The sequence below is a fragment of the Xyrauchen texanus genome, chromosome 11 (genome assembly GCF_025860055.1).
Source record: "Xyrauchen texanus isolate HMW12.3.18 chromosome 11, RBS_HiC_50CHRs, whole genome shotgun sequence".
Taxonomy (NCBI): Eukaryota; Metazoa; Chordata; class Actinopteri; order Cypriniformes; family Catostomidae; genus Xyrauchen; species Xyrauchen texanus.
This window is the reverse complement of record NC_068286.1, coordinates 36,105,817-36,133,359: the sequence shown is the minus strand read 5'-3', so window position 1 is coordinate 36,133,359 and position 27,543 is coordinate 36,105,817. Positions and strand designations below refer to the sequence as shown.

The window sequence follows — 27,543 nt, the reverse complement described above, 5'->3', positions numbered from 1 at the left end:
ACAAAAAGTTACGATGTTAACACGTTTTTGCTTAAATGCTGCAGAGACTAAAAGTTTTGCTTTGGTAATTTGGTATTTGTTCAAATAAAAAATTTAATAAATAAAAAACCTTTTGTACTGTAATGGTGTCAAATGGCAATGGTACTCCAGGTAAACTTCGAGGTAAATCCAAGGTATTATAACAAAACCATTGTACCTGATACATTTTGGTACATTTTGTTTTAAACTGTTTGAAGGAGATCCCATGTAAATTTATATGGTCTTACAGTATCAATAATGTGAACATGGTCAGTTTTTGTATACGGACGACATACTGCATACTTTTGTTAAGTGATTGGTTTTGTGCAATGACATCTAAGAGCAGTTCATCCTTCTATTAAAACAACTTAAAATAAACATTTGTTTTGTAATCGTCAGACTGTGATGATTCACACTGTTAGCAAAAATGCACTGAAATGTAATGTTGAATCAGTCAGTAAGCATTAAGCAATGGTTTGTCCTCTACCCTAACAGATGCTACAGATATTCAAATACTTACAGAAAATAGTAAACACTTCTATTAACATTCAGATGCCAGTGGTTCTAATTTGAAAGCAGATTGTGGCACATATCTTTATTTATTGGCACCAATTTTAGCTTTCTGTGTCTTCGTCAAGCCTCACTATAATATGACAATATAGTCAATTATAGGGGGACATTTATGTCGCCAGAGATAATATTAAGGAAAAAATATATGCTTTTTAAAGAATAGCTTTAAGATTTTTATTGTGCCATTATATTTACATTTTGCTAATATCTAAAAGTGTTGAAAAGTCAAATTAACCAAAATTTCTCTATTTTGTGCTAGCCCCATACCCAGACCTTTTAAAGATGCATTCAGTATTTTATTTATAATTTAAAAAGTTTTTCCCCAAAAGAAATGTATAGTATTTTTTAAACATAAAATATTGACCAATAACATAAGAGGAAGCCTCCAGTCATATCAGTAACCTTTTAAAATCAGTTTTATTCTACATGGAGAGGATCACCACATGGGAGCTCCCATGTTAGGATCACATGACCAGCCGAATACCTGCTTAATTTCAGTAACCTCCCTGTTAATGGACACTTTCACTCATGCATTAAATTACTCATGGCCAGCTGTGAATAGTACATTTGTAGTGACACCAGTAACTGAAAACCAATGCTGCATTTTAATAATGCTGCATCCAGGCCCCTTGGTGTCAGTATATATATATATATATATATATATATATATATATATATATATATATATATATATATATATATATATATATATATATATTATTATTATTATTATTATTATTATTATAGAAGCCATCTCTGCCAGGGTAGCAAATTTACAGTTTGAAGATCAGAAGTGTAATTCATTTTAAGATTTAACATCATAAAATGATAGTAGGCATAAGTCTCACAATTTACACCTTTGAGTTACTTACACCTACTTAAAAATAATTTGAGAATTGTAAATATAAAATAGTCAATTTCCTTTTATTGTTCTATATTAAGTTAATTGACTGCTAGCTAACATGCCATGTTAGAAGGTCCAAGGCTTGTCTAACTATTTTCTCCAAAAGTGCTAAATGTATTTTCCATCTCACACACAATATAAAACATTTATTTGGAGGTTAATCAGTGTCATGATCAGACCTTTGTTGTTGGATATGTGATAAATTATGTAACATAGATGAAACATAGTTAGGAGTTTCATTTTAATGAAGCACTCCAAAGGGCCCCTAAGTGACCAATCATCCATAAATTCCATTAATGCGTTTCTAGCTTCTTATGTTAAGTTGTACTGGAGTGTCAGTTCTTTGACAAGCACATACACAGTATTTCCCATAACCCTGTTGATAACAGTTGAGAGTTATGTAATTTGTGTTACACCAGTTTGTCCAAACAGGGTGAACCTTCAGTATTTTCTAAATGCGGGGACTTTGGACTGTGGTCAATAATGAGTCAACCTGTTGATCAATCATAAGGGTTCAAATGGGATATGTGAGCAGCGAGAGCCAGTATTGCACACAGAGACACCATGAAGCTCACACACTCTCTCCTCTACCTGGTTGCAGTCTTGTCATCAGCATTGGTAAGTGACTTCTCCTTCATGCTGTGGGTTTCTAATAACTAATAAACAAAATAAGTGTCATAAAGTACCATAGAACCACATTTGGACATGGTACCATAATAATATCATGCTTTTTATTTATGACATGAGAATACTTTTGTATTTTTTCCAAGTATCTTTGAGTATTGTGTGAATACAAAATGGTAATCAGTGAGTACCAATGATATATATATATATATATATATATATATATATATCAAAGAAAAATTGCACTAATATCTGATACTATCACAGCAATTTTAATAAGGGAAAGTGTTTGTAAGTGCAGTGACTTGTCGCTAGACCTAAGGCAATTATGAATGATTTGCCATTTATACCTTAAAAAGTAATAGCATATGATATTCAATCCTTAATTTATATTCTCTTTAATTAATTACATGAAAAAAATATTTATTTAACTTTTATATTTCAATGTGAACATTTTTCATCAGTGTTATAACATCTTTGTTTCTTTACACTTACGGTCAGCACAATAATTATTACTATCATTTCTACTCAACCTCTACTCATGTTTTATGTATTGGTCAGAATATGTTTACACACTTAAAGCATTGGCTTTCCCTTTCTCTTTATCTCTTAGTCAGTGGATACTGTCGTAGATCCAAGAGGTAGTCGTCCTATTGAGCATGGCTACAAGGCACAAGAGACCTGTAAAACAAAAGAATGGCCTATGTGTACGGATGACGATTGGGTATGCTCTGTCTGTCTGTCTGTCTATATATCTAGAATCAAACAATTACTGTAAATAAATTGTCTAAAGATCGCAAACTCCCTTTAATTTGTTTAGGGAAGCAAATGTCCATCTGGCTGCCGAATTCAAGGCCTCATGGACAAAGCTGACCATGATCTCCTCAAGAAGATCGAGAAGATTCGTCATCTCCTGAACGAGGGAAGGCAACTGTACACCTCAGCTGATCAAGTGTCCAAAACGACTTACAGTTACCTGAGAGAAAGGCTGACCTCTGATGCAGGTAATCAATAACTGAAGTAAATTTTTGAAGTATATATTGAAGTTTTGATCATTTTGATTTATGTCAGTGGATTACATTTTTTATAAGTATTTTTAGATAACAGATGTTATAAGCCATCCCCTTTCTGGTTAGGTAATGATAACAGGTATGCATCACTGGCCGAACAGCTGAGACGGAGAATTTCAGAAATAAAGATTAAAATTGACCATCAACTAAGGTTACTGGAAGCTCTGAAGACACGGGTCAAGGATCAAGTTGGAGTAATGCAAAAACTTGAGGTGAGCAAAACAAATAATAAAAAAATCTCTAATTAGTTTTTATAGGAATAGTTTACCAAAAATGCTAATCCTGTCATCCCTCATGTTGTTGCAAAACCAATATGACTTTCTTTTTTCCATGGGACACAAAAGGAGATGTAAAGTATAATGACAGCCTAGGTCACCGTTCAATCCATTGCGTCCTTTTGACTTAAATTCACTGCTTTATGAGAATTTGACATTTGGTAATGAAATTATAAATCATGCCAACAAAATCAATTAAAGAAATGTTCTATAAAACAGCATTTTTGTCATAATGTTTATAATAACAGAAAGTCATATACATTTTTGATTTTTTTAATTAGGCACAATTACAATAAGGTGATGGAAGGTGTTGAAGCAGAAATGTGAATCTGTGTATTAGTTAAACAACTTAAATAAATTATTCAGTTAAAAAATAAATAATAAAAAAATATATCCATTTCATGTCCAAATAATCTTTTTTTGAGGTCTTCTAAAGAATAATGTTTTTTATCTGTAAGTGAAGAATTCTGCAGTGAATTCTTTGAATATTATTAAAACATTAGTCTTTTTCTCTTGGCACAGACTGACATTGACATCAAGCTGCGTGCCTGCAAGGGATCTTGCGCCAGCTACAGGGAGTTCACAGTGGACAGGGAAAGCTATGTGGCACTGGACAAGCAATTAGATAATCTGAATGCTCTGCCTGTGCAGAGCGTGGAGACTCTCAGTGCCCTGGGAGTCATGAAGAGCAGGCCGTTGAAGGACGTAGTGTTGCCCTCCATTTTCAAAAGTGGACTAGGCACTGGCACTGCTGAGCAAAAGCTGCTGCTCTTTGGAGATGTGGGTCAAATGCAGCTTTCTCTGGAAGCCGAAGGTTCCACTGCAGAATCTGCAGCCACCGTTAGCAAGTTCCCCACAGGTGCAGACTCACATTCCCCTTCAACATCCCATTCTTCCCCCTCCAAGCCAGTTCTCCTGTGCACCAAGTCAGAGCGCAAGGTGGTAAAACAGACCAAAACTGGCCCTGTCGAGCACATTGAGGTAATAAATGTTGGACCTGGCTGTGAAACTGTAGGAAAGCAAGTAATTTCAGATCAAGATGGCAAGTCTATAACTACTCTCAGTCACGGCACAGATGATCTAGGTGACTTTGGGGGAGACTTCTTCAAAGGGCTTGGCACCAATACCCAAAAGTTACCCTCAACTTCTTCCTCACATTTGACAATCTCCACCTCAAAAACAAGTGGAAGCAAAGATGGAAGCAAAGGTTCCTCAAAGACCACCTCCTACTTTGAGGAATCTTTTGGGGATGACCTTGGGGAATTCATGCGTGGTGATGTGGAAGAAGATTTTCCCGACATCCATGCACGCAGTTTGAAATCACATGATGATCGCAAGGCTGGCGTTGTTCCTGGAGGTACACTTGAGTCAAACTCTAAACTCAGATAGCACAAACAAGTGAACCATTAAAGTTCATTTCTTTAATAATACTAAAAATGTTAATAAGAGTTTGCTTTAGAGCTTCTTGGAAACATGTGGTGTCATGGACTAAACTAAGTCAAGTATTTTTAACATGTTAAATTGTATTCAAATGCTCATAATATATTCAGAAAAAGTTATAAACGATGTGGAAGAACTTAAAAATAAAAATGGTTAAAAAAGGGCTAATACATACTGCAACAACAAATGCCAATAAACACCAAAGCTGTGTCCCAAATGACGCACTATACACGATGTACTTATTAGAGCCCGACTAGTACTTATGTATTATGAACTCAGCCAACTACTGTATAAATTTTTTAGTATCATTTCAAATGGAACACAAGGGAAAAACATGCGTACTAGCATTTATTGGGTCAGTGTGAATTAGCCTTTAGTGAAAAGAGAACAATAATTTGGATCTAGGACAAATTTTCAATGTGGCTTTGCTCTCATAGGCAGGTGTGTAATCTTCTTTCAGATTGTGTTGAAATCCAGCAGAAGCATGCCAACGGAGGTCAGAGTGGGCTGTTCAAAATAAAGCCAGCTGGATCGTCGGAGGAAGTAGAGGTTTACTGTGACCAGGCCACAGGGTTGGGGGGCTGGGCTCTGGTTCAGCAGAGGGAGGATGGGTCTGTTAACTTCAATCGCACTTGGAAGGAGTATCAGGCTGGATTTGGCCAGATAAACCAGAAGGGTAAGGGTGAGGTCTGGATTGGGAACAAGTTCTTACACCATCTCACCACTCAGAATGAGTGTCTTCTGAGGGTGGAGCTACAAGACTGGGAAGGAAAGGAGGTCTATGCTGAATACAATGTTAAAGTTGGATCAGAGGAAGAGGGATTCGCGCTGACTGTGTCGGATTACATGGGGGACGCAGGTGATGCATTGGTGAAGGGACAGCCTAATCTGGGAACCTTCCTTTCACATGCTGGTATGAAGTTTAGCACCTTTGACAGGGACAGTGATAAGTGGGAGGAGAACTGTGCAGAGATGTATGGAGGAGGGTGGTGGTACAATAACTGCCAGTCAGCCAACCTCAATGGGATGTATTATAAAGGAGGCAAGTATGATGCTGGCACCAAAGTCCCATATGAAATAGAGAATGGAGTTGTGTGGCTTCCCTTCAAACCAGCTGATTACTCCCTCAAAGAAGTGAGAATGAAGATCAGACCTGTCTAAACATTTAAAGAGATAGTAAACAGCAGTTAATGGGGAATATGTATAGATGCACAGTGTTTTGACGTTTCATTCATCATATTGTATCATTCATTATGATGATTTAAATCTATAATGTTGAAATGTAAATTTCACACAGCAAACGTACCTCATGTTTTCAATAAAAATTTGTTAATTTTAAAGGTTGGTATATGTCTCTTTATTTCAAATATCTGCTTAATATCATAATATTCAAATCAAAATATCATAGTAATTTCTGCATACAAGCCTCATTTTGGCAGCTGTAAACAGTTGACTACAAAACACAATACACAGCAAAATGTTTAAAATGTGTTCATTTTGGTATTGCAATTTTGTTCTTTAACTATTCAATCAATACAACATATTTATTCTGCTATGTTATCCTAAATTTAATTTTACCATCCCGAACACAGATACAATAAATTCTTGACAAAAAAAGGCAATTACAGTCCTTTAATATACAGTATGTTCAATATATATTCAAATATTCAGTATGAGCACTTCACAATTATGGCTGGTCTCTAACTTTATATTTTATTATTTTAATACTGTTAGGACAATCAAAGTGCTCACAACTACATATAATGATGTCATTTCTCCTTTTTATGAATGCCATTTTCAAAAGCAGCAATCACCCAACTTGAGTCATAAACATTAAAGTTTAATGCAATTGTGTTTGGTTTGTTGCAGTGTGTAAGGCCTTGCAATCAGGTCTCAAACAACATAATTGCTATGGTTAAGGTAGACAAGTCCAGCACGGCAAACATACAGTACCTTTTTTGCTCTGATGATGAGATGGTGAGTTTAAAATGGTTTTCGTTATTTTTTTAAATCATCTCGCCTCTAAGCAACAAAAAATATAACTCACAAAATACATTTAAATACATTTTACAAATTATAAAAAAAATACTAATTATATCATTTATAACACTTATATACTACTTATATTACTACTACTAATAATAATAATAATAGCTACAATAACAATTATAATAATACATTTTATATGTAAACTCTATAAATTCGATATAAAAGTTATAGAATATACAGTATAAATGTCACAGATTCACCTTGCTCTCTCGCCACAAATACATAGCCTTCCCTCTCCCCCCAATACTAATCACCATGCTAATCAGCTCCCTACATAAACCACACGCACTCCTCAGTCGATGTCTGGTCTCCTATGGAATACAGATTCACTTACCTGCTACTTACCTGTTCTTCAGTGAAGTCTTCAGAGTTCCTCTCCAGCGTTACATATGATCGGTTTCCGCTGTTTCTCCTCTCCTCGTGTACCCGTATGATGTTTGTGAGTGTGACTCATCAAGGACTCTCACTCCCTATATGAATACAGACTGTTATAGTGTATTGCTCATCATTTACTGTTCAACATCTTCTGATTGATACTCACCTGTTTACTGTGTGTTTAATAAATACCTGCCTTCGGGTTCAAACATCATCTTTGAGTCTGGGTTTCCGTTACAAAAGACCAGTCCTGCCAAATTCATGAACCAAATTCAAGGTAGGAGTTCAATAAATGACTATGCTCTCAAATTTCATACTCTGGCTGCTTTCCGTGGATGGATGAGCCCACTCTTCTCACCAGCTAACGTCAGGACTCAGGAACTGAGGCTGTGGCTGCCTTTCTCCTCTTAAGAGTGTTTCATCCAACTCTCCATCCACATGGCCATCAGAATGAAAGCCTACCTGAATGAACTACCCGCCCTGCAGCCTCCTCCTGTTCCGCACCAACAGTCCTCTGTCAGCTTTCCAGAACCAGACAGTGAACCTATGCAAGTGGATGCCTTTTAGTTGTCATCTGCAGAGCGCCAATGGCAGCTGACCCAGTAATTATGCTTGTATTGCGGTGGAGGGGGACACATCATCTTGGCGTGTCCCATTCATCCCCCACACCGACTGGTGAGTCATGTTAACACTCCTTATGTCAGTTATTCACCAGTATTAACCAGCGTGATGCTTACTGCCTCTGGTCTGTCACTTACAGTATCCGCTCTTATCAACTCTGGCTCAGCCGGCAACTTCATCTCCAGTGCACTCTGCTGCCAGCTCCAGCTCCAAAAGAGACCTTGTGAGTCCAACTTCAAGATTCACTCCATAATCGGCAAACATCTGGGCAGAGTCATCCGTCACTGTGTTGGTCCTGTCAAACTTCAAATTGGATGTATGCATTACGAAGAAATCATTCTACTGGTTCTGGAGAGCTCTACAGCCGAAATCATATTAGGATGTCCCTGGCTCATTCAACATTCTCCAATTATTTCCTGGTCCACTGGAAACATCCTGAGGTGGGGGTCCCAATGTTTTCCTTCCTGCTTTCCCAGTCGTCCAACTCCAAGACCCACAGCTTCAATCATAAAATCTCCTCTTTTCAATCTTAATACCACCTCTATCGAAAGCCCAATTGTCAAACTTCTGTGGAGATACCACCCTGCTACTCCCAATTTCAGGACGTCTTCTGTCCCCAACGAGCCTCTCATCTACCTCCTCTTAGTCCATGGGACTGTGCAATAGACCTCCTATCCGGGGAGCCAGTGCTCCGTGGTAAGATATATCCCCTCTCCATCTCAGAGAAAAAGGTTATGGAGGAGTATATTGAGGAGACCCTCAACCAGGGCTACATCCACATCCCCTGCTGCTTCGAGCTTTTAATTTATGGTGAAGAAGGATGGAGTCCTGTGGCCCTGCATAGATTACCACTCCCTCAACAAGATTACTGTCAAGTTCCGCTATCTGCTTCCCCTCATCCCGGCAGCCTTGGAACTGTTGAGAGGAGCCACTATCTTCACCAAGCTGGATCTTTGCAGCGTGTACAAGCTCTTTTGGATCCGGAAGGGAGACGAACGGAAGACTGCCTTTGTGACCCTTATAGGCCACTACGAATACCGGGTGATGCCATATGACCTGGTCAATGCCCCTTCCGTGTAACAGTGGTTCATGAATTAGGTGTTCCGGGAATACCTCCATCGGTTCATCCTGATCTACTTTGATTAAATTCTGGTGTACACCTGGAATGAGACTGACCACTGTCAACATGTTGCGCTTGTATTGGTAAAGCTGAGGAATTTTCATCTCTACCTCACCAAGCCCTGAAGGTATTCAGATGGACGAGGGGAAGGTAGAAGCTGTGCGATCCTGGCCCACTCCTTCCACCATTAAGGAACTCCAGCATTTTGTAGGATTCGCCAACTTCTACCATCAGTTCATTAGGAACTACAGCTCCATCACTGCTCCGTTAACTTCCCTCTTCAAGTCGAAGCCCAAGTCTCTATCCTGGACCCTCGAGGCTTCCTACGCCTTTCCACATTTCAAGAATGCCTTCACCACAGCTCCACTTCTAATCCATCCAGACCCAAACAAACCTTTGATGATGGAGGTAGAGGCTTCCTCTAATGGCATAGGAGCCGTCCTATCTCAGCAGCAGGGGAACCATAAAAAGCACATGGATGGAGTTTCTTCTCCAAAAAACTCACCTTGGCGGAGCAGAATTATGACATCAGAAACTGGGAACTTTTGGCTATTAAGCTAGCCATGGAAGAGTGGTGACATTGTCTGGGGGTCCGTGTCATAATTTTCTGGTGCTATCTGACCACAGAAACCTCTAGTATCTTTGGGAAGCTCGTCGACTCAATCCTCGCCAGGCACGATGGGCCCTCTTCTTCACACACTTTGACTTCACCATCTCCTATTGTCCTGAGGCCAAGAACTTCAAAGCGGATGCACTTTCCCGTCTCTTCTCTCCTGAGGAAAACTCGAAACCATACTTCATCCACATGTCATAGTGAGTCCCATACAGTAGTCCCTGGATGATAGCATTGCGGAAGCCTCCACTGAACCTGCTCTGCCGGGCTGCCCTGCCAACAGAGCTTATTTTCCCACTTCCCAACGTCTGACACTCATTGAGTCTGTATACTCCTCTTTGGGCACTGGCCACCCTGGGACCAATAGGAACCTATCACTCATCCAGGACCAGTTCTGGTGGACGCGTATGGACAGAGATGTCAGAAGGTTCGTTCATGGATGTCCGGATTGCACCATTTCAAAGACCCCATGACAACTACCAGCTGGCAATCTCCTTCCACTGCCCATTCTGCCCTTGGTCAAACCTGTGAGTGGACTTTATAACAGACTTATCGCCCTCTGAATGATTCAACAGCATGCTAGTAACAGTAGACCAATTCTCCAAGGCCTGCAAGCTGCTTCCCCTCAATGGTCTTCCCACCACCATGGAAATTGTTGAGATGCTATTTAACCATGCATTCCGTGATTATGGAATCCCCCGAAGGCATCATCTCCAATAGAGGTCCCCAGTTCATTTCAAGAGTCTGGAAAGCATTCTTCTCCTTCCTGGGTGTGACTGTCAGCCTCTCTACTGGATACCGTCTGCAATGTAATGGGCAGACAGAAAGAAGATCCAAGAGATTGGCCAATTTCACAGAAACTTCTGTCATCGCCACCAGAACCGTTGGGGTTGCTACCTGTCCGAGTACTGAGGCCGAGTACGCACAGAACTCCCTGCGTCAGCCTTCCACCAATCTCACTCCATTCCAGTGCATACTCTGATACCAACCCCACCTCTTTCCATGGTCTGGAGAGCCGTCCAATGTTCAATCAGTCGACAATTGGTTTAGAGAGAACGAGAGGGTCTGGGATTTAAATCACCACCACATGCCACAGACTGTGTGCCGGCAGAAGAGCCAAACTGATACCCGGAGATCTTCAACTCCTTTTTACCAGCCCGGGCAGAAGACCTCCATGAGGGAGATCAGGCTGCGCCTCCCATGTTAAAAGCTAAGTCCCCGTTACATTGGTCCCTTCACCATCACGATTGAATACACAACTTCCATCTCAAGATCATATTCACTCTACATTCCTCGTCTCCCTTTTGAAACCTTACCACCTGTCTCTCTCTCCTCAATCCACAGAGCCTGGTCTGGCTGATGAACCCCCTGCTGCTGATCCTGGAGTACCTTGTGGACTGGGAAGGCTACTGTCCTGAAGAAAGATCATGGATACCAACTTCCACGACACTCATCCGAATCGTCCAGCTCCTCATGGACGGGGCTGGCCACGGCATCAGTAGGTACAGTCTTCTGGAGCGGCCCATGGAGGGGGGGTAATGTCACAGATTCACCAGGCTCTCTCGCCACACATACACAGCCTTCCCTCTCTCTCAAATATGAATCACCTGCAGCTGTCTCATCACCACGCTGATCAGCTCCATCCATAAACCACCCTCACTCCTCAGTTGATGTCTGGTTTCCCATGGAAAACAGACTCACTTACCTGTTACTTACCTGTTCTCCAACGAAGTCTTCAAAGTTCCTCTCCAATGTTTCCTATAATCTTTTTCCCCTGTTTCTCCTCTCCTTGTGTCCCCATCTGATGGTTGTGAGTGTGGCTCATCAAGGACACTCACTTCCTATATGAATAAAGACTGTTATCAGTGTACTGTTCATCGTTTACTGTTCAACATCTTCTGATTGATACTCACCTGTTTACTTAAACTGAGTTTCCGTTACAATACAATTATATAAATTAAATGAAAATTCATTATTAATTGCATTCCATAATCTCTGGAATCAGTTAACATCTTTTGTTTCTTGGACATTTTTTATGTGTATGTGTGTGTGTGTGTGGGTTTTATTTTATTTTATTATTATTTTACAGGGGATAAATGTCCATCAAGGTCTCGACAGGAGGGCCTTATTGATGCAGCAGAGGAAGACATCACATCATCTGTAATTCAAAAAGTGTCCAGTTCTATGGGTCACAAAGGAAAACTATCATCCAATCATACAATATGTTAAACGTATTTATGCTCCTTTTAATTTTCTTTTACATATCTAATCCTCAAATTAAGATTAATTGATGTGACACCATTTGGGTTTCCTCAAATTGGCACACAAGTGAAACACTCTGGAGAATCACAAGTTTCCCCTTTGAATGTGCATTAAATATCATATTGTGTACTCTGGGAACATCATTATGTCAACGGCCTCAAAACCTTTCCCTTTTTTGAAAGTTACTGGAGGAACCATTTATGGCTTCAATGGTTTATTCTTTTTAGTATTGAATTGGAACAAAATGCTTTACAGATCTATATGAACGACCTAAAGTGGTCTATTGATATTGTCTGTGTGCATGCAGTTCAAGAGCTCAGATATGCTAAGTTTGCTCAAGAAATTCACAGAAATCTAACATTCCCACAGAAGCGGTCTGCAGAACTTTGAACAAAATGAAAGAGAAGGCATTGTGTGGTCTGAGTTCAGATCAATAAAATTCGCCGAATTGAGGTAAGGAATGTTTTTTATCCTTAACAAGATTAATTAAATGCTCTTTGTGTTTGATCTTTTATTTAGGGAGGTAAATTTGGTAATTCAGGTTCACATAATCAATATATATGGATAAATGTTCTGCAAAATGGCCTAAGTCAGGGATTTCAGTGTTCGCTTAAAGTTGAAATGTAACTTTTGGCCTGATTCAATCTTGTTTGTGTTTAATTTTTGGAGTTCAGGTGGACATCATCTGTGCATTTAAAGGTCATGCAAGCAAACCTTTGACCATATCATTGATAATGAAGGCTCCAAAGCTATGGAGACCAAAATGGCAGTGTTTAACATTATCTCCAAGAGGCAAAAGTCATTCTTCTATTTTGTACATGTATTTTTTCAGTAGAACTCAATAGCATGTTTTTTGATGGCATCAAAAAAATTGAGGTCTTTTTCTTGGTCTTCTTGAAAGTAAAATCAGTATGAGTAGAATTTTACACTAAAGTGTCAGCTGCTCATGAAATAATTACATATGTAAAAAAATATATTCTTTGTGTGTTTAACATGCATGATTGTTTTTTGTATTTGAATTTTATTTCAGAAACCTGTTAGTTTTAAATGATACATGCAGTAGTCACAGGAAATGTGCTGTAATTTCCTATCTTGCCTATCAACATTTGCAGAAAAAAACATCATCTATAATAACAGATAATATTCTGGTTTATGACAGAGTCATTTTCAGCACCTATCTAGATTCTAACTCCCTCATTCTTCTGCCTGGATGGTCAGATAGTGTAAAGTGGGTTAAGGGAAAGGAGGGGCTGAGAACCGGCTTAACTATATAAATAATAGTTTTAATAATAAACCGAACCAAAAACACAGAAACATAAACATACAGAGCAGCTGCCTGTAATTCTCTCTCCCTCTCGAACCGTTGTCACCGGCCACCTTTATCCCTCACGTGCCCCAATCAGGCTAATTGGGGACCCGCCCTCCTCAGCTCTACAGACAGTTATAAAAATAGTTTTGGTGGATTGATTAATGCAACACTATATGTCCCATAGAGCATTTCTTTTGTACTGAAAAAAAAAAACAGTCTTATTATTCAGTGTTAATAACTGGGTGGAGTCCATCATTCTTCTGGCTGGATGCTCAGATTGTAATCAAAATAGGTTTGGTGGATTAATAAATGCAACACTGTATGTCCTATTGAGCATTTAACTATTTTAACTTAAACAGTCTTATTATTCAGGGTGGTAATAACTGGGTGGAGTCAATTTTACCCAACTTCCTAGGTTCTACCTCCCTCAGTCGTCTTGCTTGATGCCCAGATAGTCTTAACAATATGTTTTTGTTAATTAATAAGTGCAACACTCTATTTCCAATTGAGCATTTGGCTATTTTGACATACATAGCCTCATTATTCAGGGGGTAATAACTGGGCAGGGCAATTTTAACCTACCTGCCTTGATCCAACCTCCCTCATTCTTCTGTCTAGGTGCTCAATCAGTCTTCAAAATGGATTTGGTGGACTGACACAAGCAACACTGTATTACCTATTGAGCATTTGACTCTTTTGACAAAAATAGCCTCATTATTCAGGGGTAATAACTGGGCGGGGTAATTTTAACGTACCTGCCTGGATTCTACCTCCCTCATTGTTTTGTCTGCATGCTCAAACAGTCTTCAAAATGTATTTGGTGGATTGACACAAGCAACACTGTCTGTCCCGTAACATTCTATTGACATACACATTCTTATTATTAAGGGGGTGTAAAGCAGTCCAAGGGAAATGAGGAGGCGAGAACCGGCTTGACAATATAAATAATAGTTTAATGAAGACATAAACCAAATGACACAAACAAAAACACACAGAACAGCTGCCTGAAATTCTCTCTCCCTCTCGAACCAGTCGTCACTGGCCACCTTCACCACCCATCAGGCTGATTGGGGACCGGGCGTGCGTTGTTCCAGGCTGGCCCCGCATTCTCAGTAAGACAGACTTGGGATGTCTAATACAGACATAAGGGTCAACTACATTTACTGTATTCATTTGGTAGATGCTTTTATCCAAAGTGACTCACAGTGTATTTCATTTTCCATAGCAAAATGCTCTACTAGTTGATCTACAAGAAGTCTCAATCAGAATTATTTTCTTGTCTGATCTCAACAATAGACTACAACTATAAATCTAGTGAGATCTAAAAAAATATTTTTTCCTGGTATGTAAAAACAGTTTAAATATATCACAACATATTAATGAAATATACTTACCCTGGGTAACTCTTTGTCTCTGTGCTGCCTCTGAAGTCATATCCATGACATAGCCATGGACAGAGTTGGTGGACTGGTACAGGTCTTTTCAGCTGAGAAAACATTGAATTTTAATATTCATATTTGTTGTTGAATATGTTGTTTTTTTAGTGGCACATTCTTACATATTTACATTTGGTTCTTGAACATTTAGTTGCATCCATGATTTGTTTGTTGAAACAGAGCAATTGGCAGGGTGGAAATATTCTTTTATAGTTTGTGCAAAAATAATTTTCATTACATGTTAGGTTCATTTTATAATTAAGACTGTACCTCTAGAATCTTGAGGAAATACACTCAAAAAATAATTTTAAGATTTAGGCAATTTTATAACAAAACTCCATCAAATTGAATTGTGTAATCTTTACCAAGATTAAAATAAAAATAAATATTTGAATATTTTATTAATTTAAACATGTTACAAATTACACTATTCAAATTGTTGGAGTTTGTTATGAAATAAAAATTTGTTATTAACATTTTTTTGTATTAGTGTATAGGCTACTACCAAGCAAACACATTCCAACCAGTTGCTAACGTTCTAGGAACGGGAGCATGTCGGCCATCTAGGCGTCAGCCTCTGACTGGGCGTGCTGACCCGAGGGTGGCAGCCCAGTCGAGTCTTCCGCGTCAGACGCCGGACCACTCTCCGATACAGCGGCGAGCTCATCATCCAGCTCAGGAGGCTCAAGAGGATAGGCAGCCCAATTGTCAAACTTCTGTGGCGATACCACCCTGCTACTCCCAATTTCAGGACGTCTTCTGTCCCCAACGAGCCTCTCATCTACCTCCTCTTAGTCCATGGGACTGTGCAATAGACCTCCTATCCGGGGAGCCAGTGCTCCGTGGTAAGACTTTCCACATTTCAAGAATGCCTTCACCACAGCTCCACTTCTAATCCATCCAGACCCAAACAAACCTTTGATGATGGAGGTAGAGGCTTCCTCTAATGGCATAGGAGCCGTCCTATCTCAGCAGCAGGGGAACCATAAAAAGCACATGGATGGAGTTACTTCTCCAAAAAACTCACCTTGGCGGAGCAGAATTATGACATCAGAAACTGGGAACTTTTGGCTATTAAGCTAGCCATGGAAGAGTGGTGACATTGTCTGGGGGTCCGTGTCATAATTTTCTGGTGCTATCTGACCACAGAAACCTCTAGTATCTTTGGGAAGCTCGTCGACTCAATCCTCGCCAGGCACGATGGGCCCTCTTCTTCACACACTTTGACTTCACCATCTCCTATTGTCCTGAGGCCAAGAACTTCAAAGCGGATGCACTTTCCCGTCTCTTCTCTCCTGAGGAAAACTCGAAACCATACTTCATCCACATGTCATAGTGAGTCCCATACAGTAGTCCCTGGATGATAGCATTGCGGAAGCCTCCACTGAACCTGCTCTGCCGGGCTGCCCTGCCAACAGAGCTTATTTTCCCACTTCCCAACGTCTGACACTCATTGAGTCTGTATACTCCTCTTTGGGCACTGGCCACCCTGGGACCAATAGGAACCTATCGCTCATCCAGGACCAGTTCTGGTGGACGCGTATGGACAGAGATGTCAGAAGGTTCGTTCATGGATGTCCGGATTGCACCATTTCAAAGACCCCATGACAACTACCAGCTGGCAATCTCCTTCCACTGCCCATTCTGCCCTTGGTCAAACCTGTGAGTGGACTTTATAACAGACTTATCGCCCTCTGAATGATTCAACAGCATGCTAGTAACAGTAGACCAATTCTCCAAGGCCTGCAAGCTGCTTCCCCTCAATGGTCTTCCCACCACCATGGAAATTGTTGAGATGCTATTTAACCATGCATTCCGTGATTATGGAATCCCCGAAGGCATCATCTCCAATAGAGGTCCCCAGTTCATTTCAAGAGTCTGGAAAGCATTCTTCTCCTTCCTGGGTGTGACTGTCAGCCTCTCTACTGGATACCGTCTGCAATGTAATGGGCAGACAGAAAGAAGATCCAAGAGATTGGCCAATTTCACAGAAACTTCTGTCATCGCCACCAGAACCGTTGGGGTTGCTACCTGTCCGAGTACTGAGGCCGAGTACGCACAGAACTCCCTGCGTCAGCCTTCCACCAATCTCACTCCATTCCAGTGCATACTCTGATACCAACCCCACCTCTTTCCATGGTCTGGAGAGCCGTCCAATGTTCAATCAGTCGACAATTGGTTTAGAGAGAACGAGAGGGTCTGGGATTTAAATCACCACCACATGCCACAGACTGTGTGCCGGCAGAAGAGCCAAACTGATACCCGGAGATCTTCAACTCCTTTTTGTTGTGAATGTGGCTCATCAAGGACACTCACTTCCTATATGAATAAAGACTGTTATCAGTGTACTGTTCATCGTTTACTGTTCAACATCTTCTGATTGATACTCACCTGTTTACTTAAACTGAGTTTCCGTTACAATACAATTATATAAATTAAATGAAAATTCATTATTAATTGCATTCCATAATCTCTGGAATCAGTTAACATCTTTTGTTTCTTGGACATTTTTTATGTGTATGTGTGTGTGTGTGTGGGTTTTAATTTATTTTATTATTATTTTACAGGGGGATAAATGTCCATCAAGGTCTCGACAGGAGGGCCTTATTGATGCAGCAGAGGAAGACATCACATCATCTGTAATTCAAAAAAGTGTCCAGTTCTATGGGTCACAAAGGAAAACTATCATCCAATCATACAATATGTTAAATGTATTTATGCTCCTTTTAATTTTCTTTTACATATCTAATCCTCAAATTAAGATTAATTGATGTGACACCATTTGGGTTTCCTCAAATTGGCACACAAGTGAAACACTCTGGAGAATCACAAGTTTCCCCTTTGAATGTGCATTAAATATCATATTGTGTACTCTGGGAACATCATTATGTCAACGGCCTCAAAACCTTTCCCTTTTTTGAAAGTTACTGGAGGAACCATTTATGGCTTCAATGGTTTATTCTTTTTAGTATTGAATTGGAACAAAATGCTTTACAGATCTATATGAACGACCTAAAGTGGTCTATTGATATTGTCTGTGTGCATGCAGTTCAAGAGCTCAGATATGCTAAGTTTGCTCAAGAAATTCACAGAAATCTAACATTCCCACAGAAGCGGTCTGCAGAACTTTGAACAAAATGAAAGAGAAGGCATTGTGTGGTCTGAGTTCAGATCAATAAAATTCGCCGAATTGAGGTAAGGAATGTTTTTATCCTTAACAAGATTAATTAAATGCTCTTTGTGTTTGATCTTTTATTTAGGGAGGTAAATTTGGTAATTCAGGTTCACATAATCAATATATATGGATAAATGTTCTGCAAAATGGCCTAAGTCAGGGATTTCAGTGTTCGTTTAAAGTTGAAATGTAACTTTTGGCCTGATTCAATCTTGTTTGTGTTTAATTTTTGGAGTTCAGGTGGACATCATCTGTGCATTTAAAGGTCATGCAAGCAAACCTTTGACCATATCATTGATAATGAAGGCTCCAAAGCTATGGAGACCAAAATGGCAGTGTTTAACATTATCTCCAAGAGGCAGAAGTCATTCTTCTATTTTGTACATGTATTTTTTCAGTAGAACTCAATAGCATGTTTTTTGATGGCATCAAAAAAATTGAGGTCTTTTTCTTGGTCTTCTTGAAAGTAAAATCAGTATGAGTAGAATTTTACACTAAAGTGTCAGCTGCTCATGAAATAATTACATATGTAAAAAAATATATTCTTTGTGTGTTTAACATGCATGATTGTTTTTTAGGGCCCAAGCCTTGAAAAGGCAAGGCCCTATTGTTTTCGTTAGGATGACTATGATTATTATTTTTTTTTTTTACGACTATTGGGGCACTTTTGGGGCTCTTAACGTGCTCGAAAACTCTTGAAACTTTGCACACGGGTCAGAACCCGCGGCCTTTAGGGCCGGGCTGAAGCTGGTACCGGGGCGTGGCAGGGGGGCTCGACGGCGCCCCCTGGAACGGGGTCCGAAAACTTGGTCCATAAATCAAACACGCTTGCATGTAATAATATGAAACTCGGTACACATATAGATCTCATCGTTTCATATATCCTTCATACTTTTACTTTTTACCTCAGCCCAACAGGAAATCGTCTATTTAGGGTTGTTTGGAAAAGGCATGCAATGGAATTTGAAATACTCCTCCTAGAGAATTCCACCAATCGCCACGAAACTCGGTCAGCATGAAGTCAAGACATTGAGGATGAAAAATTGCCGGCAGATTTTTGATATCTCGAACGGTTTGGCCGTGGCGAGGAAACGAAATGATGGCGCGAAAAGAGAAACAGGAAGTGTGTTATAACTTCTGCATACATTAATTGATCTCGATGAAACTTCAGCAGTTTGTTCGCTGTAAGAGCCCGATCGCATGGATGTGACTATTGTGAGTCAAAGTTATAGCGCCACCAACTGGCAGAAGGAAGTGTGTCACTTTCAAAATGCTTTGAAATCACCCTCTTATTTTTACCCGATTTACTTAAAACTTTTGGTGTGTAATGTAAACACACGGCAGATGTAGACATGTGAAAGGATTATTGATATCTTGGATACTGTTGCAGCGGCAATGCTTCAAACTCGAATATTCTTTTTTGATGCTTTTTAGACTCTTAGCATACTTGAAATTGCATGAAACTCGACAGACACATCACATTTATTAGCCAGTAGACATGTGCAAAGTTTCAGAAACGGGCGTGGTGCAGGGGCTCAGTAGCGCCACCTTTTGACAAAAGTGAGGGGGTTGGTTTTATACTTTAACCCACAGTCACAAAACTCAGTAATTATATTGTTCTCATCGAGCCGGACAACTTTCTAATTTACAGTCATTAGCTCAGACCAACAGAAAGTCAGATATTTTGGTTTGAATGTGGATTTTTTGGAGAATTTTCTCTGCCTCTCCCACTGACCCTACGTCTCTCTGTGTCTGGGGGGAGGGGGCTGATTTTGCTGATGAGTGAAATGCTTTTATTTTTGTTTTTCAAGGTTTTGGGGCCCTTAACGTGCTCAAAAACTCTTGAAACTTTGCACACGGGTCGGAACCCGCGGCCATCAGGGCCGGGCCGAAGATGGTACCCGGGCGTGGCAGGGGGGCTCGACAGCGCCCCTGGAATGGGATTCAAACACTTGTCCAGTATATCAAACATGCTTGCATGTAATAATATGAAACTCGGTACACTTGTAGATCACATCGGGCCGAACAACTTTCGTGCTCTAAGTTTTACGCCAGCCCAACAGGAAGTCGGCTATTATGGGTTGTTTGGAAACACATGCTCTGGAATTATATATATTTCTCCTAGAGAATGAATCCAATCGCCACCAAACTCGGTCGGCATGAAGTCAAGACATTGAGGATGCTACATTCCGGACGGATTTTTGATATCTCGAACGGTTTGGCCGTGGCGAGGAAATTGATTTAGGACTAAAAAGGAAACATGAAGTGTGTTATAACTTAGTTAGTTCTATCTACAGTTACAAAACTCGGCGTGTATATTGTTCTCGTCGAGCTGAACAACTTTCTAATTTACAGTCATTAGCTCCGACCAACAGAAAGTCAGATATTGTGGTTTGAATGTGGATTTCTCTGAATTTTTCTCTCTCTGACAGACAGACCTGCGATTCTGTGTGTGTGTGTGTGTGTGTGTGTGGGGAGGGAGGGAGGGAGGGAGCGGAGGGGAGGGAGAGGGGTTTTCTGTTGGGTGAGATTTGCATTAAGATATTGTTTTTCAAGGTTTCCGGGACTTTTGGGGCCCTTAACGTGCTCAAAAACTCTTGAAACTTTGCACACGGGTCAGAACCCGCGGCCATCGGGGCCGGGCTGAAGCTGGTACCGGGCGTGGCAGGGGGCTCGACAGCGCCCCTTGAACGGGGTCTGAAAACTTGGTCCATATATCAAACATGCTTGCATGTAATAATATGAAACTTGGAACACTTCTAGATCTCATCGGGCCGAACAACTTTCGTGCTCTAAGTTTTACGCCAGCCCAACAGGAAGTCGGCTATTATAGGTTGTTTGGAAACACATGCTCTGGAATTATATATATTCCTCCTAGAGAATTAATCCAATCGCCACCAAACTCGGTCAGCATGAAGTCAAGACATTTAGGATGCTACATTGCGGATGGATTTTTGATATCTCCAACGTTTTGGCCGTGGCGAGGAAATTAATTTATGAATAAAAAGGACAGCATAATAATGGGAGCATAAAAGCAATCCATACGACTCCATTGGTATAATTCATAATTCCCACAGTGTACTTGCTTGTTATATTAGCTACTACAAAATATATAAATACATTTACTATCTTAACTTTAATGATCTACTTAACATAATGATAAATAATCGTAAAATATGATATCAGTATGCTATGTATTGTGAATACACCCATGTTAAACATAAAAATGTACTTCCATTGCATATCATAGGAACACATAAGCGTAAATTATAATTACATTAATAAACCTGTACAAAGACCTCCAGATAAATACTGGCCTTCTGGATTAACACATTTAAGTGCTGCAAAAGATATTGGCCTATGACATCCTATGACATTAAAAATTATTCTACATTTGAATTACCTCATAGATGTGACTATTGTGGTTCACGGTCATAGGCCCTGTCCCAAATGGCACACTTCATATGAATTTTCAGTCTTGTGTACTTATTTCATGTGTCCATTAACTCCATGAGACCGTAGGGTGTCTCATTTTTCATTTTAGGTATCAGAAGGGTGCTCACGCATACTTTGTGGTTGATATGTGCCCTCGATGCGCACTTTTGCAGAGCCCACACTGATGCAAGGTCTACAGCACACATCTTCTCGACAGTCAAAGCGAGGTTACGTTATTGCCCATCGTGCACAGCAACCCTAAAGGCACGGGGGTGGCGGTGCCACCGGCTTGGGCCCGCCATCGCTGCTTGCAGCTATATTTGTATTTGAATTTTATTTCATAAACCTGTTAGTTTTAAATGATACATGCAGTAGTCACAGGAAATGTGCTGTAATTTCCTATCTTGCCTATCAACATTTGCAGAAAAAAACATCATCTATAATAACAGATAATATTCTGGTTTATGACAGAGTCATTTTCAGCACCTATCTAGATTCTAACTCCCTCATTCTTCTGCCTGGATGGTCAGATAGTGTAAAGTGGGTTAAGGGAAAGGAGGGGGCGAGAACCGGCTTAACTATATAAATAATAGTTTTAATAATAAACCGAACCAAAAACACAGAAACATAAACATACAGAGCAGCTGCCTGTAATTCTCTCTCCCTCTCGAACCGTTGTCACCGGCCACCTTTATCCCTCACGTGCCCCAATCAGGCTAATTGGGGACCCGCCCTCCTCAGCTCTACAGACAGTTATAAAAATAGTTTTGGTGGATTGATTAATGCAACACTATATGTCCCATAGAGCATTTCTTTTGTACTGAAAAAAAAAAACAGTCTTATTATTCAGTGTTAATAACTGGTTGGAGTCCATCATTCTTCTGGCTGGATGCTCAGATTGTAATCAAAATAGGTTTGGTGGATTAATAAATGCAACACTGTATGTCCTATTGAGCATTTAACTATTTTAACTTAAACAGTCTTATTATTCAGGGTGGTAATAACTGGGTGGAGTCAATTTTACCCAACTTCCTAGGTTCTACCTCCCTCAGTCGTCTTGCTTGATGCCCAGATAGTCTTAACAATATGTTTTTGTTAATTAATAAGTGCAACACTCTATTTCCAATTGAGCATTTGGCTATTTTGACATACATAGCCTCATTATTCAGGGGTAATAACTGGGCAGGGCAATTTTAACCTACCTGCCTTGATCCAACCTCCCTCATTCTTCTGTCTAGGTGCTCAATCAGTCTTCAAAATGGATTTGGTGGACTGACACAAGCAACACTGTATTACCTATTGAGCATTTGACTCTTTTGACAAAAATAGCCTCATTATTCAGGGGTAATAACTGGGCGGGGTAATTTTAACGTACCTGCCTGGATTCTACCTCCCTCATTGTTTTGTCTGCATGCTCAAACAGTCTTCAAAATGTATTTGGTGGATTGACACAAGCAACACTGTCTGTCCCGTAACATTCTATTGACATACACATTCTTATTATTAAGGGGGGTGTAAAGCAGTCCAAGGGAAATGAGGAGGCGAGAACCGGCTTGACAATATAAATAATAGTTTAATGAAGACATAAACCAAATGACACAAACAAAAACACACAGAACAGCTGCCTGAAATTCTCTCTCCCTCTCGAACCGTCGTCACTGGCCACCTTCACCACCCATCAGGCTGATTGGGGACCGGGCGTGCGTTGTTCCAGGCTGGCCCCGCATTCTCAGTAAGACAGACTTGGGATGTCTAATACAGACATAAGGGTCAACTACATTTACTGTATTCATTTGGTAGATGCTTTTATCCAAAGTGACTCACAGTGTATTTCATTTTCCATAGCAAAATGCTCTACTAGTTGATCTACAAGAAGTCTCAATCAGAATTATTTTCTTGTCTGATCTCAACAATAGACTACAACTATAAATCTAGTGAGATCTAAAAAAATATTTTTTCCTGGTATGTAAAAACAGTTTAAATAAATCACAACATATTAATGAAATATACTTACCCTGGGTAACTCTTTGTCTCTGTGCTGCCTCTGAAGTCATATCCATGACATTGTTACACACTTCGTTCTGTGTGTGATATTTTGGGCCACAGCTAAAAATGAGTTATCAATATTGTACTGCCTCAGTGGAGACTGTATCTCCAAGATACAGAACATCACGTGAAGTTGAACAAAGATAAAGACATACATGGAGATATATCAATCACACCAAAGGTAAGATTGTTTTTTTTTTTTGTTGTTGTAAACTTTTTGTCTCTTAATGCAAGTTAACCTGTGTTAGATAAAGAATCCACCATCAGAAATACAGCATGTGACAAATTCAGATGCCAACAATGTTTTAATATATATACATATATGTATATATATATATACTTCTGACTTTGGAGGAGTTGACTTGCCATTGCATTCCTGCCATGGACAGGAAATGTCCAAGGTTGAGTACCACTGACTTTTATTGAATAAAGTATTTTTATTTTATTAAAGAGGTTCATTAATACAAATATAGTATTCTCTTCACAAGTCCCTTTCTGTCCACTTGTTCATGACTTCAGTCTGTTCCACCCAATTAGCATGCTATATAACAGGCAGCGTTCATTCTGCTGCTCTGTGCTCAACACATCGCTCCTACATTGGCCTACTACAGATCTGCAACTCATCTCCCCCAACTCCCCAGCCCCCTCCAGCATTAGCAAAATCAGTATCTTTGTTCATATTGAGTTAATCCATTCAAATGTTGTGAATATCAGGATCTGCGGGTGAGTTTGTGATCTCAGGGACTGTCTGTGTCATGCTTGCTCAGATTGTTCCAGAGCATCACTCGAGGGGTTTGCCTGGGGAAAGCCAGGATCTGAGAGGTTGGCGGAGGGAGAGCCAGCAGGATAGAGTTCCAGGAGCAGGTGAAAACGGAGATGGCCCAGTATGGGTCTTTGGCAGGGCAGGAGAGGAACAGTGACAGGAGCCGAAGAGAACTGCGGCAGACGGAAAACCGGGTTCGCAAATATATTACTGAAGAGGACTGGAGAAGACTGGCTTGATTTGGGAAACATGAAATGTGGAGTGGATGCGACATGAGACAGGGAGTTTAAGACTAACTGCACAGGGGTTGATGGACTCAATTTAAAAAGGGCCAATAAAGCAGGGGATAACTTCTTGGACTCGACTTTAAGAGGGAGATCCTGGGAATTAAGCAATACCTTTTGGCCTTGGAAATAATTGGGAGCTGGGATGCGGCAACGATTCACCAGGTTCCGAATCCTGGTGAAGTAGCGGAGTAGGGCGGTCCTAGCTTGTCTCCAGACCTTGAAACAGTGGCACATGTGAGCTTAGACATAGGGGTTGGCCAGATGCTGTACAGGAAACGGGGGGCTGATAGACTCCCCAGTATCTGTCCCCTTACTTGTGAGCTGACTTTTTTAGGATTTGAAGTTGATGTGGCGAGCCCTCTCCTCAGGTGTAAAATGGACTCTACCTAAATGCATGGGCTCAGGCTTGGAGATACTCGGGAGGACTCTGGGGTGCTCGGGATATCTCTGAGGTCAGTACCGTGCAGAAGCTGATAGAAAGGAGGGAGTCAGCTGTCTGTCTGCTTTCTCCCAGCAGCGATCATACAGCTGGTTATCAATTTTAATAACAAGGGAGATGAGCTAGTCGAAGGTCTAGGGTTCATCACGAGAAACAAGGTCATCCTTAATTTCTTTAAAGAATTTTGAAGCACACCCTGCAGAGCCTCATCTTTCCACCCACTCTCCACCACCAGAGTCCAGAATTCAATGGCCAACTCAGTGATTCTGTGGGAACCCTGATGTCTTGCTGCATCCTTACCATGAACAGGATAGTCAAAAACTTTCAACATCTCATTAAAGGCATCAAAGGAGTAGTAGATGGCAGACTTACTCTCCCACACAGTGGAGCCCTAAGCATGAGCAGATCCCTTCAGAGAGCTGAGCAGGTAGGCAATGCAGGCGCAGTCTGTGGCATATGAGTAGGGCTGCTGCTCAAAGACGAGGGAGCATTGAGTTATAAATGCTCAGCAGGAACCAAGTTCTCTGTAATGTCCTGGTGCAGAAACAAAGGTTTCACCGAGGGGAAGAGAATGACTGAGAGCTGAACTAGAGGTCACTGAAGGTGAAGTCTGAAGGGGACTATAAGGAACTGGCAGAGGAGACATTGACTGGGTAGGTTGTGCAGACAGAGCAGGTACTTGGTTTGTTAGAAGGATTTGATTGAGCATGGCCCAGATGCTTTCAGTGAGTGCCTTGAGAGGTAAATGGTAAATGGTCTGCACTTGTATAGTTCTTTTCTACCTTAGCAGTACTTTAAGTACTTTGCAGTGTTTCTCATTCACACACACACTCTCATGCTCACCTGCCATAGGGAGCAACTTCAGGGTTCAGTGTCTTGCCCAAGGACCTTTTGGCATGTGGAGGGCCAACCTTGCAATTAGTGGAAAACCTGCTCTACCATCTGAGCCACAGCCGCAGGCCACATATGGCCTCATGAATAGGAAAAATGATGGGCAACTTCGGGATCTGACTCTGGGTCTGCTGGGTTCATCCTCTGGCCAGATCATACAGTTAAGGAGCTGATTTTTGTGAACCCAAATGCGGCCCTGTTCATGTGGATAGAAGTGTGCCTGACGTGTTTTGTCTTCCTGTAGTCCACGATGAGTTGGCTTTTTGGTGCTAAAGACCAAGTTGTTAACTGCACACCAATCTGACATGCACTGAAACTCCTCCGTAGGCTGTCTGGATTGCATTGACCAAAAACACTTTGTACTCAAGCATTTCCTTTCATATATATCTTCTTTAACAGCCAGAGCATTCAAATTTGGGAACATCTATTCCCATGGTTCCTGTCTCAGTATCTTCGCAGACCAATCATCGATTATATTTCTGAAAACTGCCCGATACTAATGACAGTATAAGCTAAAAGCACACCTGATTGGTTAAGGGTTTGTAACATAGTTCAACGGAAATGAGGAGGCGAGTACTCGCTTGATAATATAAATAATAGTTTAATATAAAACTGAAACAAAAGACAAACACACACATGACGGACATGTCTGTAAACGATCTCTCTCTCCCGCATAATCCTCCGCAGTTGGCCTTTATCCCTCTCGGAGGCTTGGTTAGCCTGATAAGGGACCTGGTGTGTAGAATCATGACCCGGCCCCACCCTCCGCCCTGCCACAGGGTTACTGGGCATGAATAATAAATGCATCGTCATTTGCCTGGGCGGAGCCAGAGAGGATATCCTGGGAGATTACCTCAAGTGTTTGATTTACTGCTTCAAATTGAAAACTGATGCGATCTTACGAGGTAAGACAAGTTACTTAACATGTGTTGTCAATATTGTCTATTGAAAGTCAAAACGTTTTAGTTACGAAGCATTTTTTTGTAGGAGTAACATCAGTTATTTCTAGAAAAAATGACATTACCGTCGGCATTCATTGGAGAGCCAGCTAGCCTCTATTTGTTTTAGCAAATTTCTGTGAAACTTGCCAAAAAACATTTTCTAGCAATACTATGTACAATTTTAGCAAAATATCAATACATTTTTTTGGCCAATTTTGTCACTTGTGAAAAGGTAATGTGAGGCAGAGAGCAGACGCTGTTCAGACCTGCCTGGAAACTGGCCTGCTAGTTAGACAAGTTATCTAGCTTGTTGATTTTTCCCATGTAATTAAAAAAATGGTAGATATCTTTCTATAATTTAGCAGATAGCCTTACCCATCCATCACACAGACATGCTTTAGATTGTGTGTGTGTGTAGCTTCCTGTTCACAAGGAAAGTGTGAGAGGGCTGTCTGCAGATGGACATTTTGGTTAGTCTGCAAGCCTTTGATGACTATTTAGTGTACTGATTTGTGAAGAACACACTGCTGGCTAACAATTGTGTACTTTGTTCTGTTGTAGAGATGGATAGAGACTATGGCTCCCTGCTCAGCACCCTCAAATGGAGGTGGCAGCTGACTGCTGATGAACTTGGGTTCATAGCAGAGGAGGACGTAGCTCATGAGGGCATGAGCGCACACAGGAGGAAGATCTGCTGGACCAGGAACTACTGCAGGAAGACCCGGACCATGAGGAGATGGAGGATTAGATGGAACCTGATCCCTAGCTAAGACCATCAACTGGGTGTATATGAATGTGTATTTATTGTTTGTTTCGGTTTATCACATGACTGATACTCACAGTAACACTGTTACTCTTATTATTTTGGGTATCTTGCACA

The 27,543-nt window shown here is 40.6% G+C and overlaps 1 protein-coding gene across 1 annotated transcript; it reads left to right on the top strand.

Annotated features, from left to right (window-relative positions):
* Window positions 1–1,993: 1,993 nt before the first annotated feature.
* Window positions 1,994–6,212, top strand: LOC127652140 (fibrinogen alpha chain-like). Its single transcript, XM_052138200.1, has 6 exons — window positions 1,994–2,110; window positions 2,730–2,840; window positions 2,937–3,120; window positions 3,253–3,398; window positions 3,984–4,818; window positions 5,362–6,212. Exons 1-6 carry the CDS (start codon window positions 2,057–2,059, stop codon window positions 6,060–6,062), a joined length of 2,031 nt encoding a protein of 676 aa, XP_051994160.1. The 5' UTR covers window positions 1,994–2,056; the 3' UTR covers window positions 6,063–6,212.
* Window positions 6,213–27,543: the final 21,331 nt, after the last annotated feature.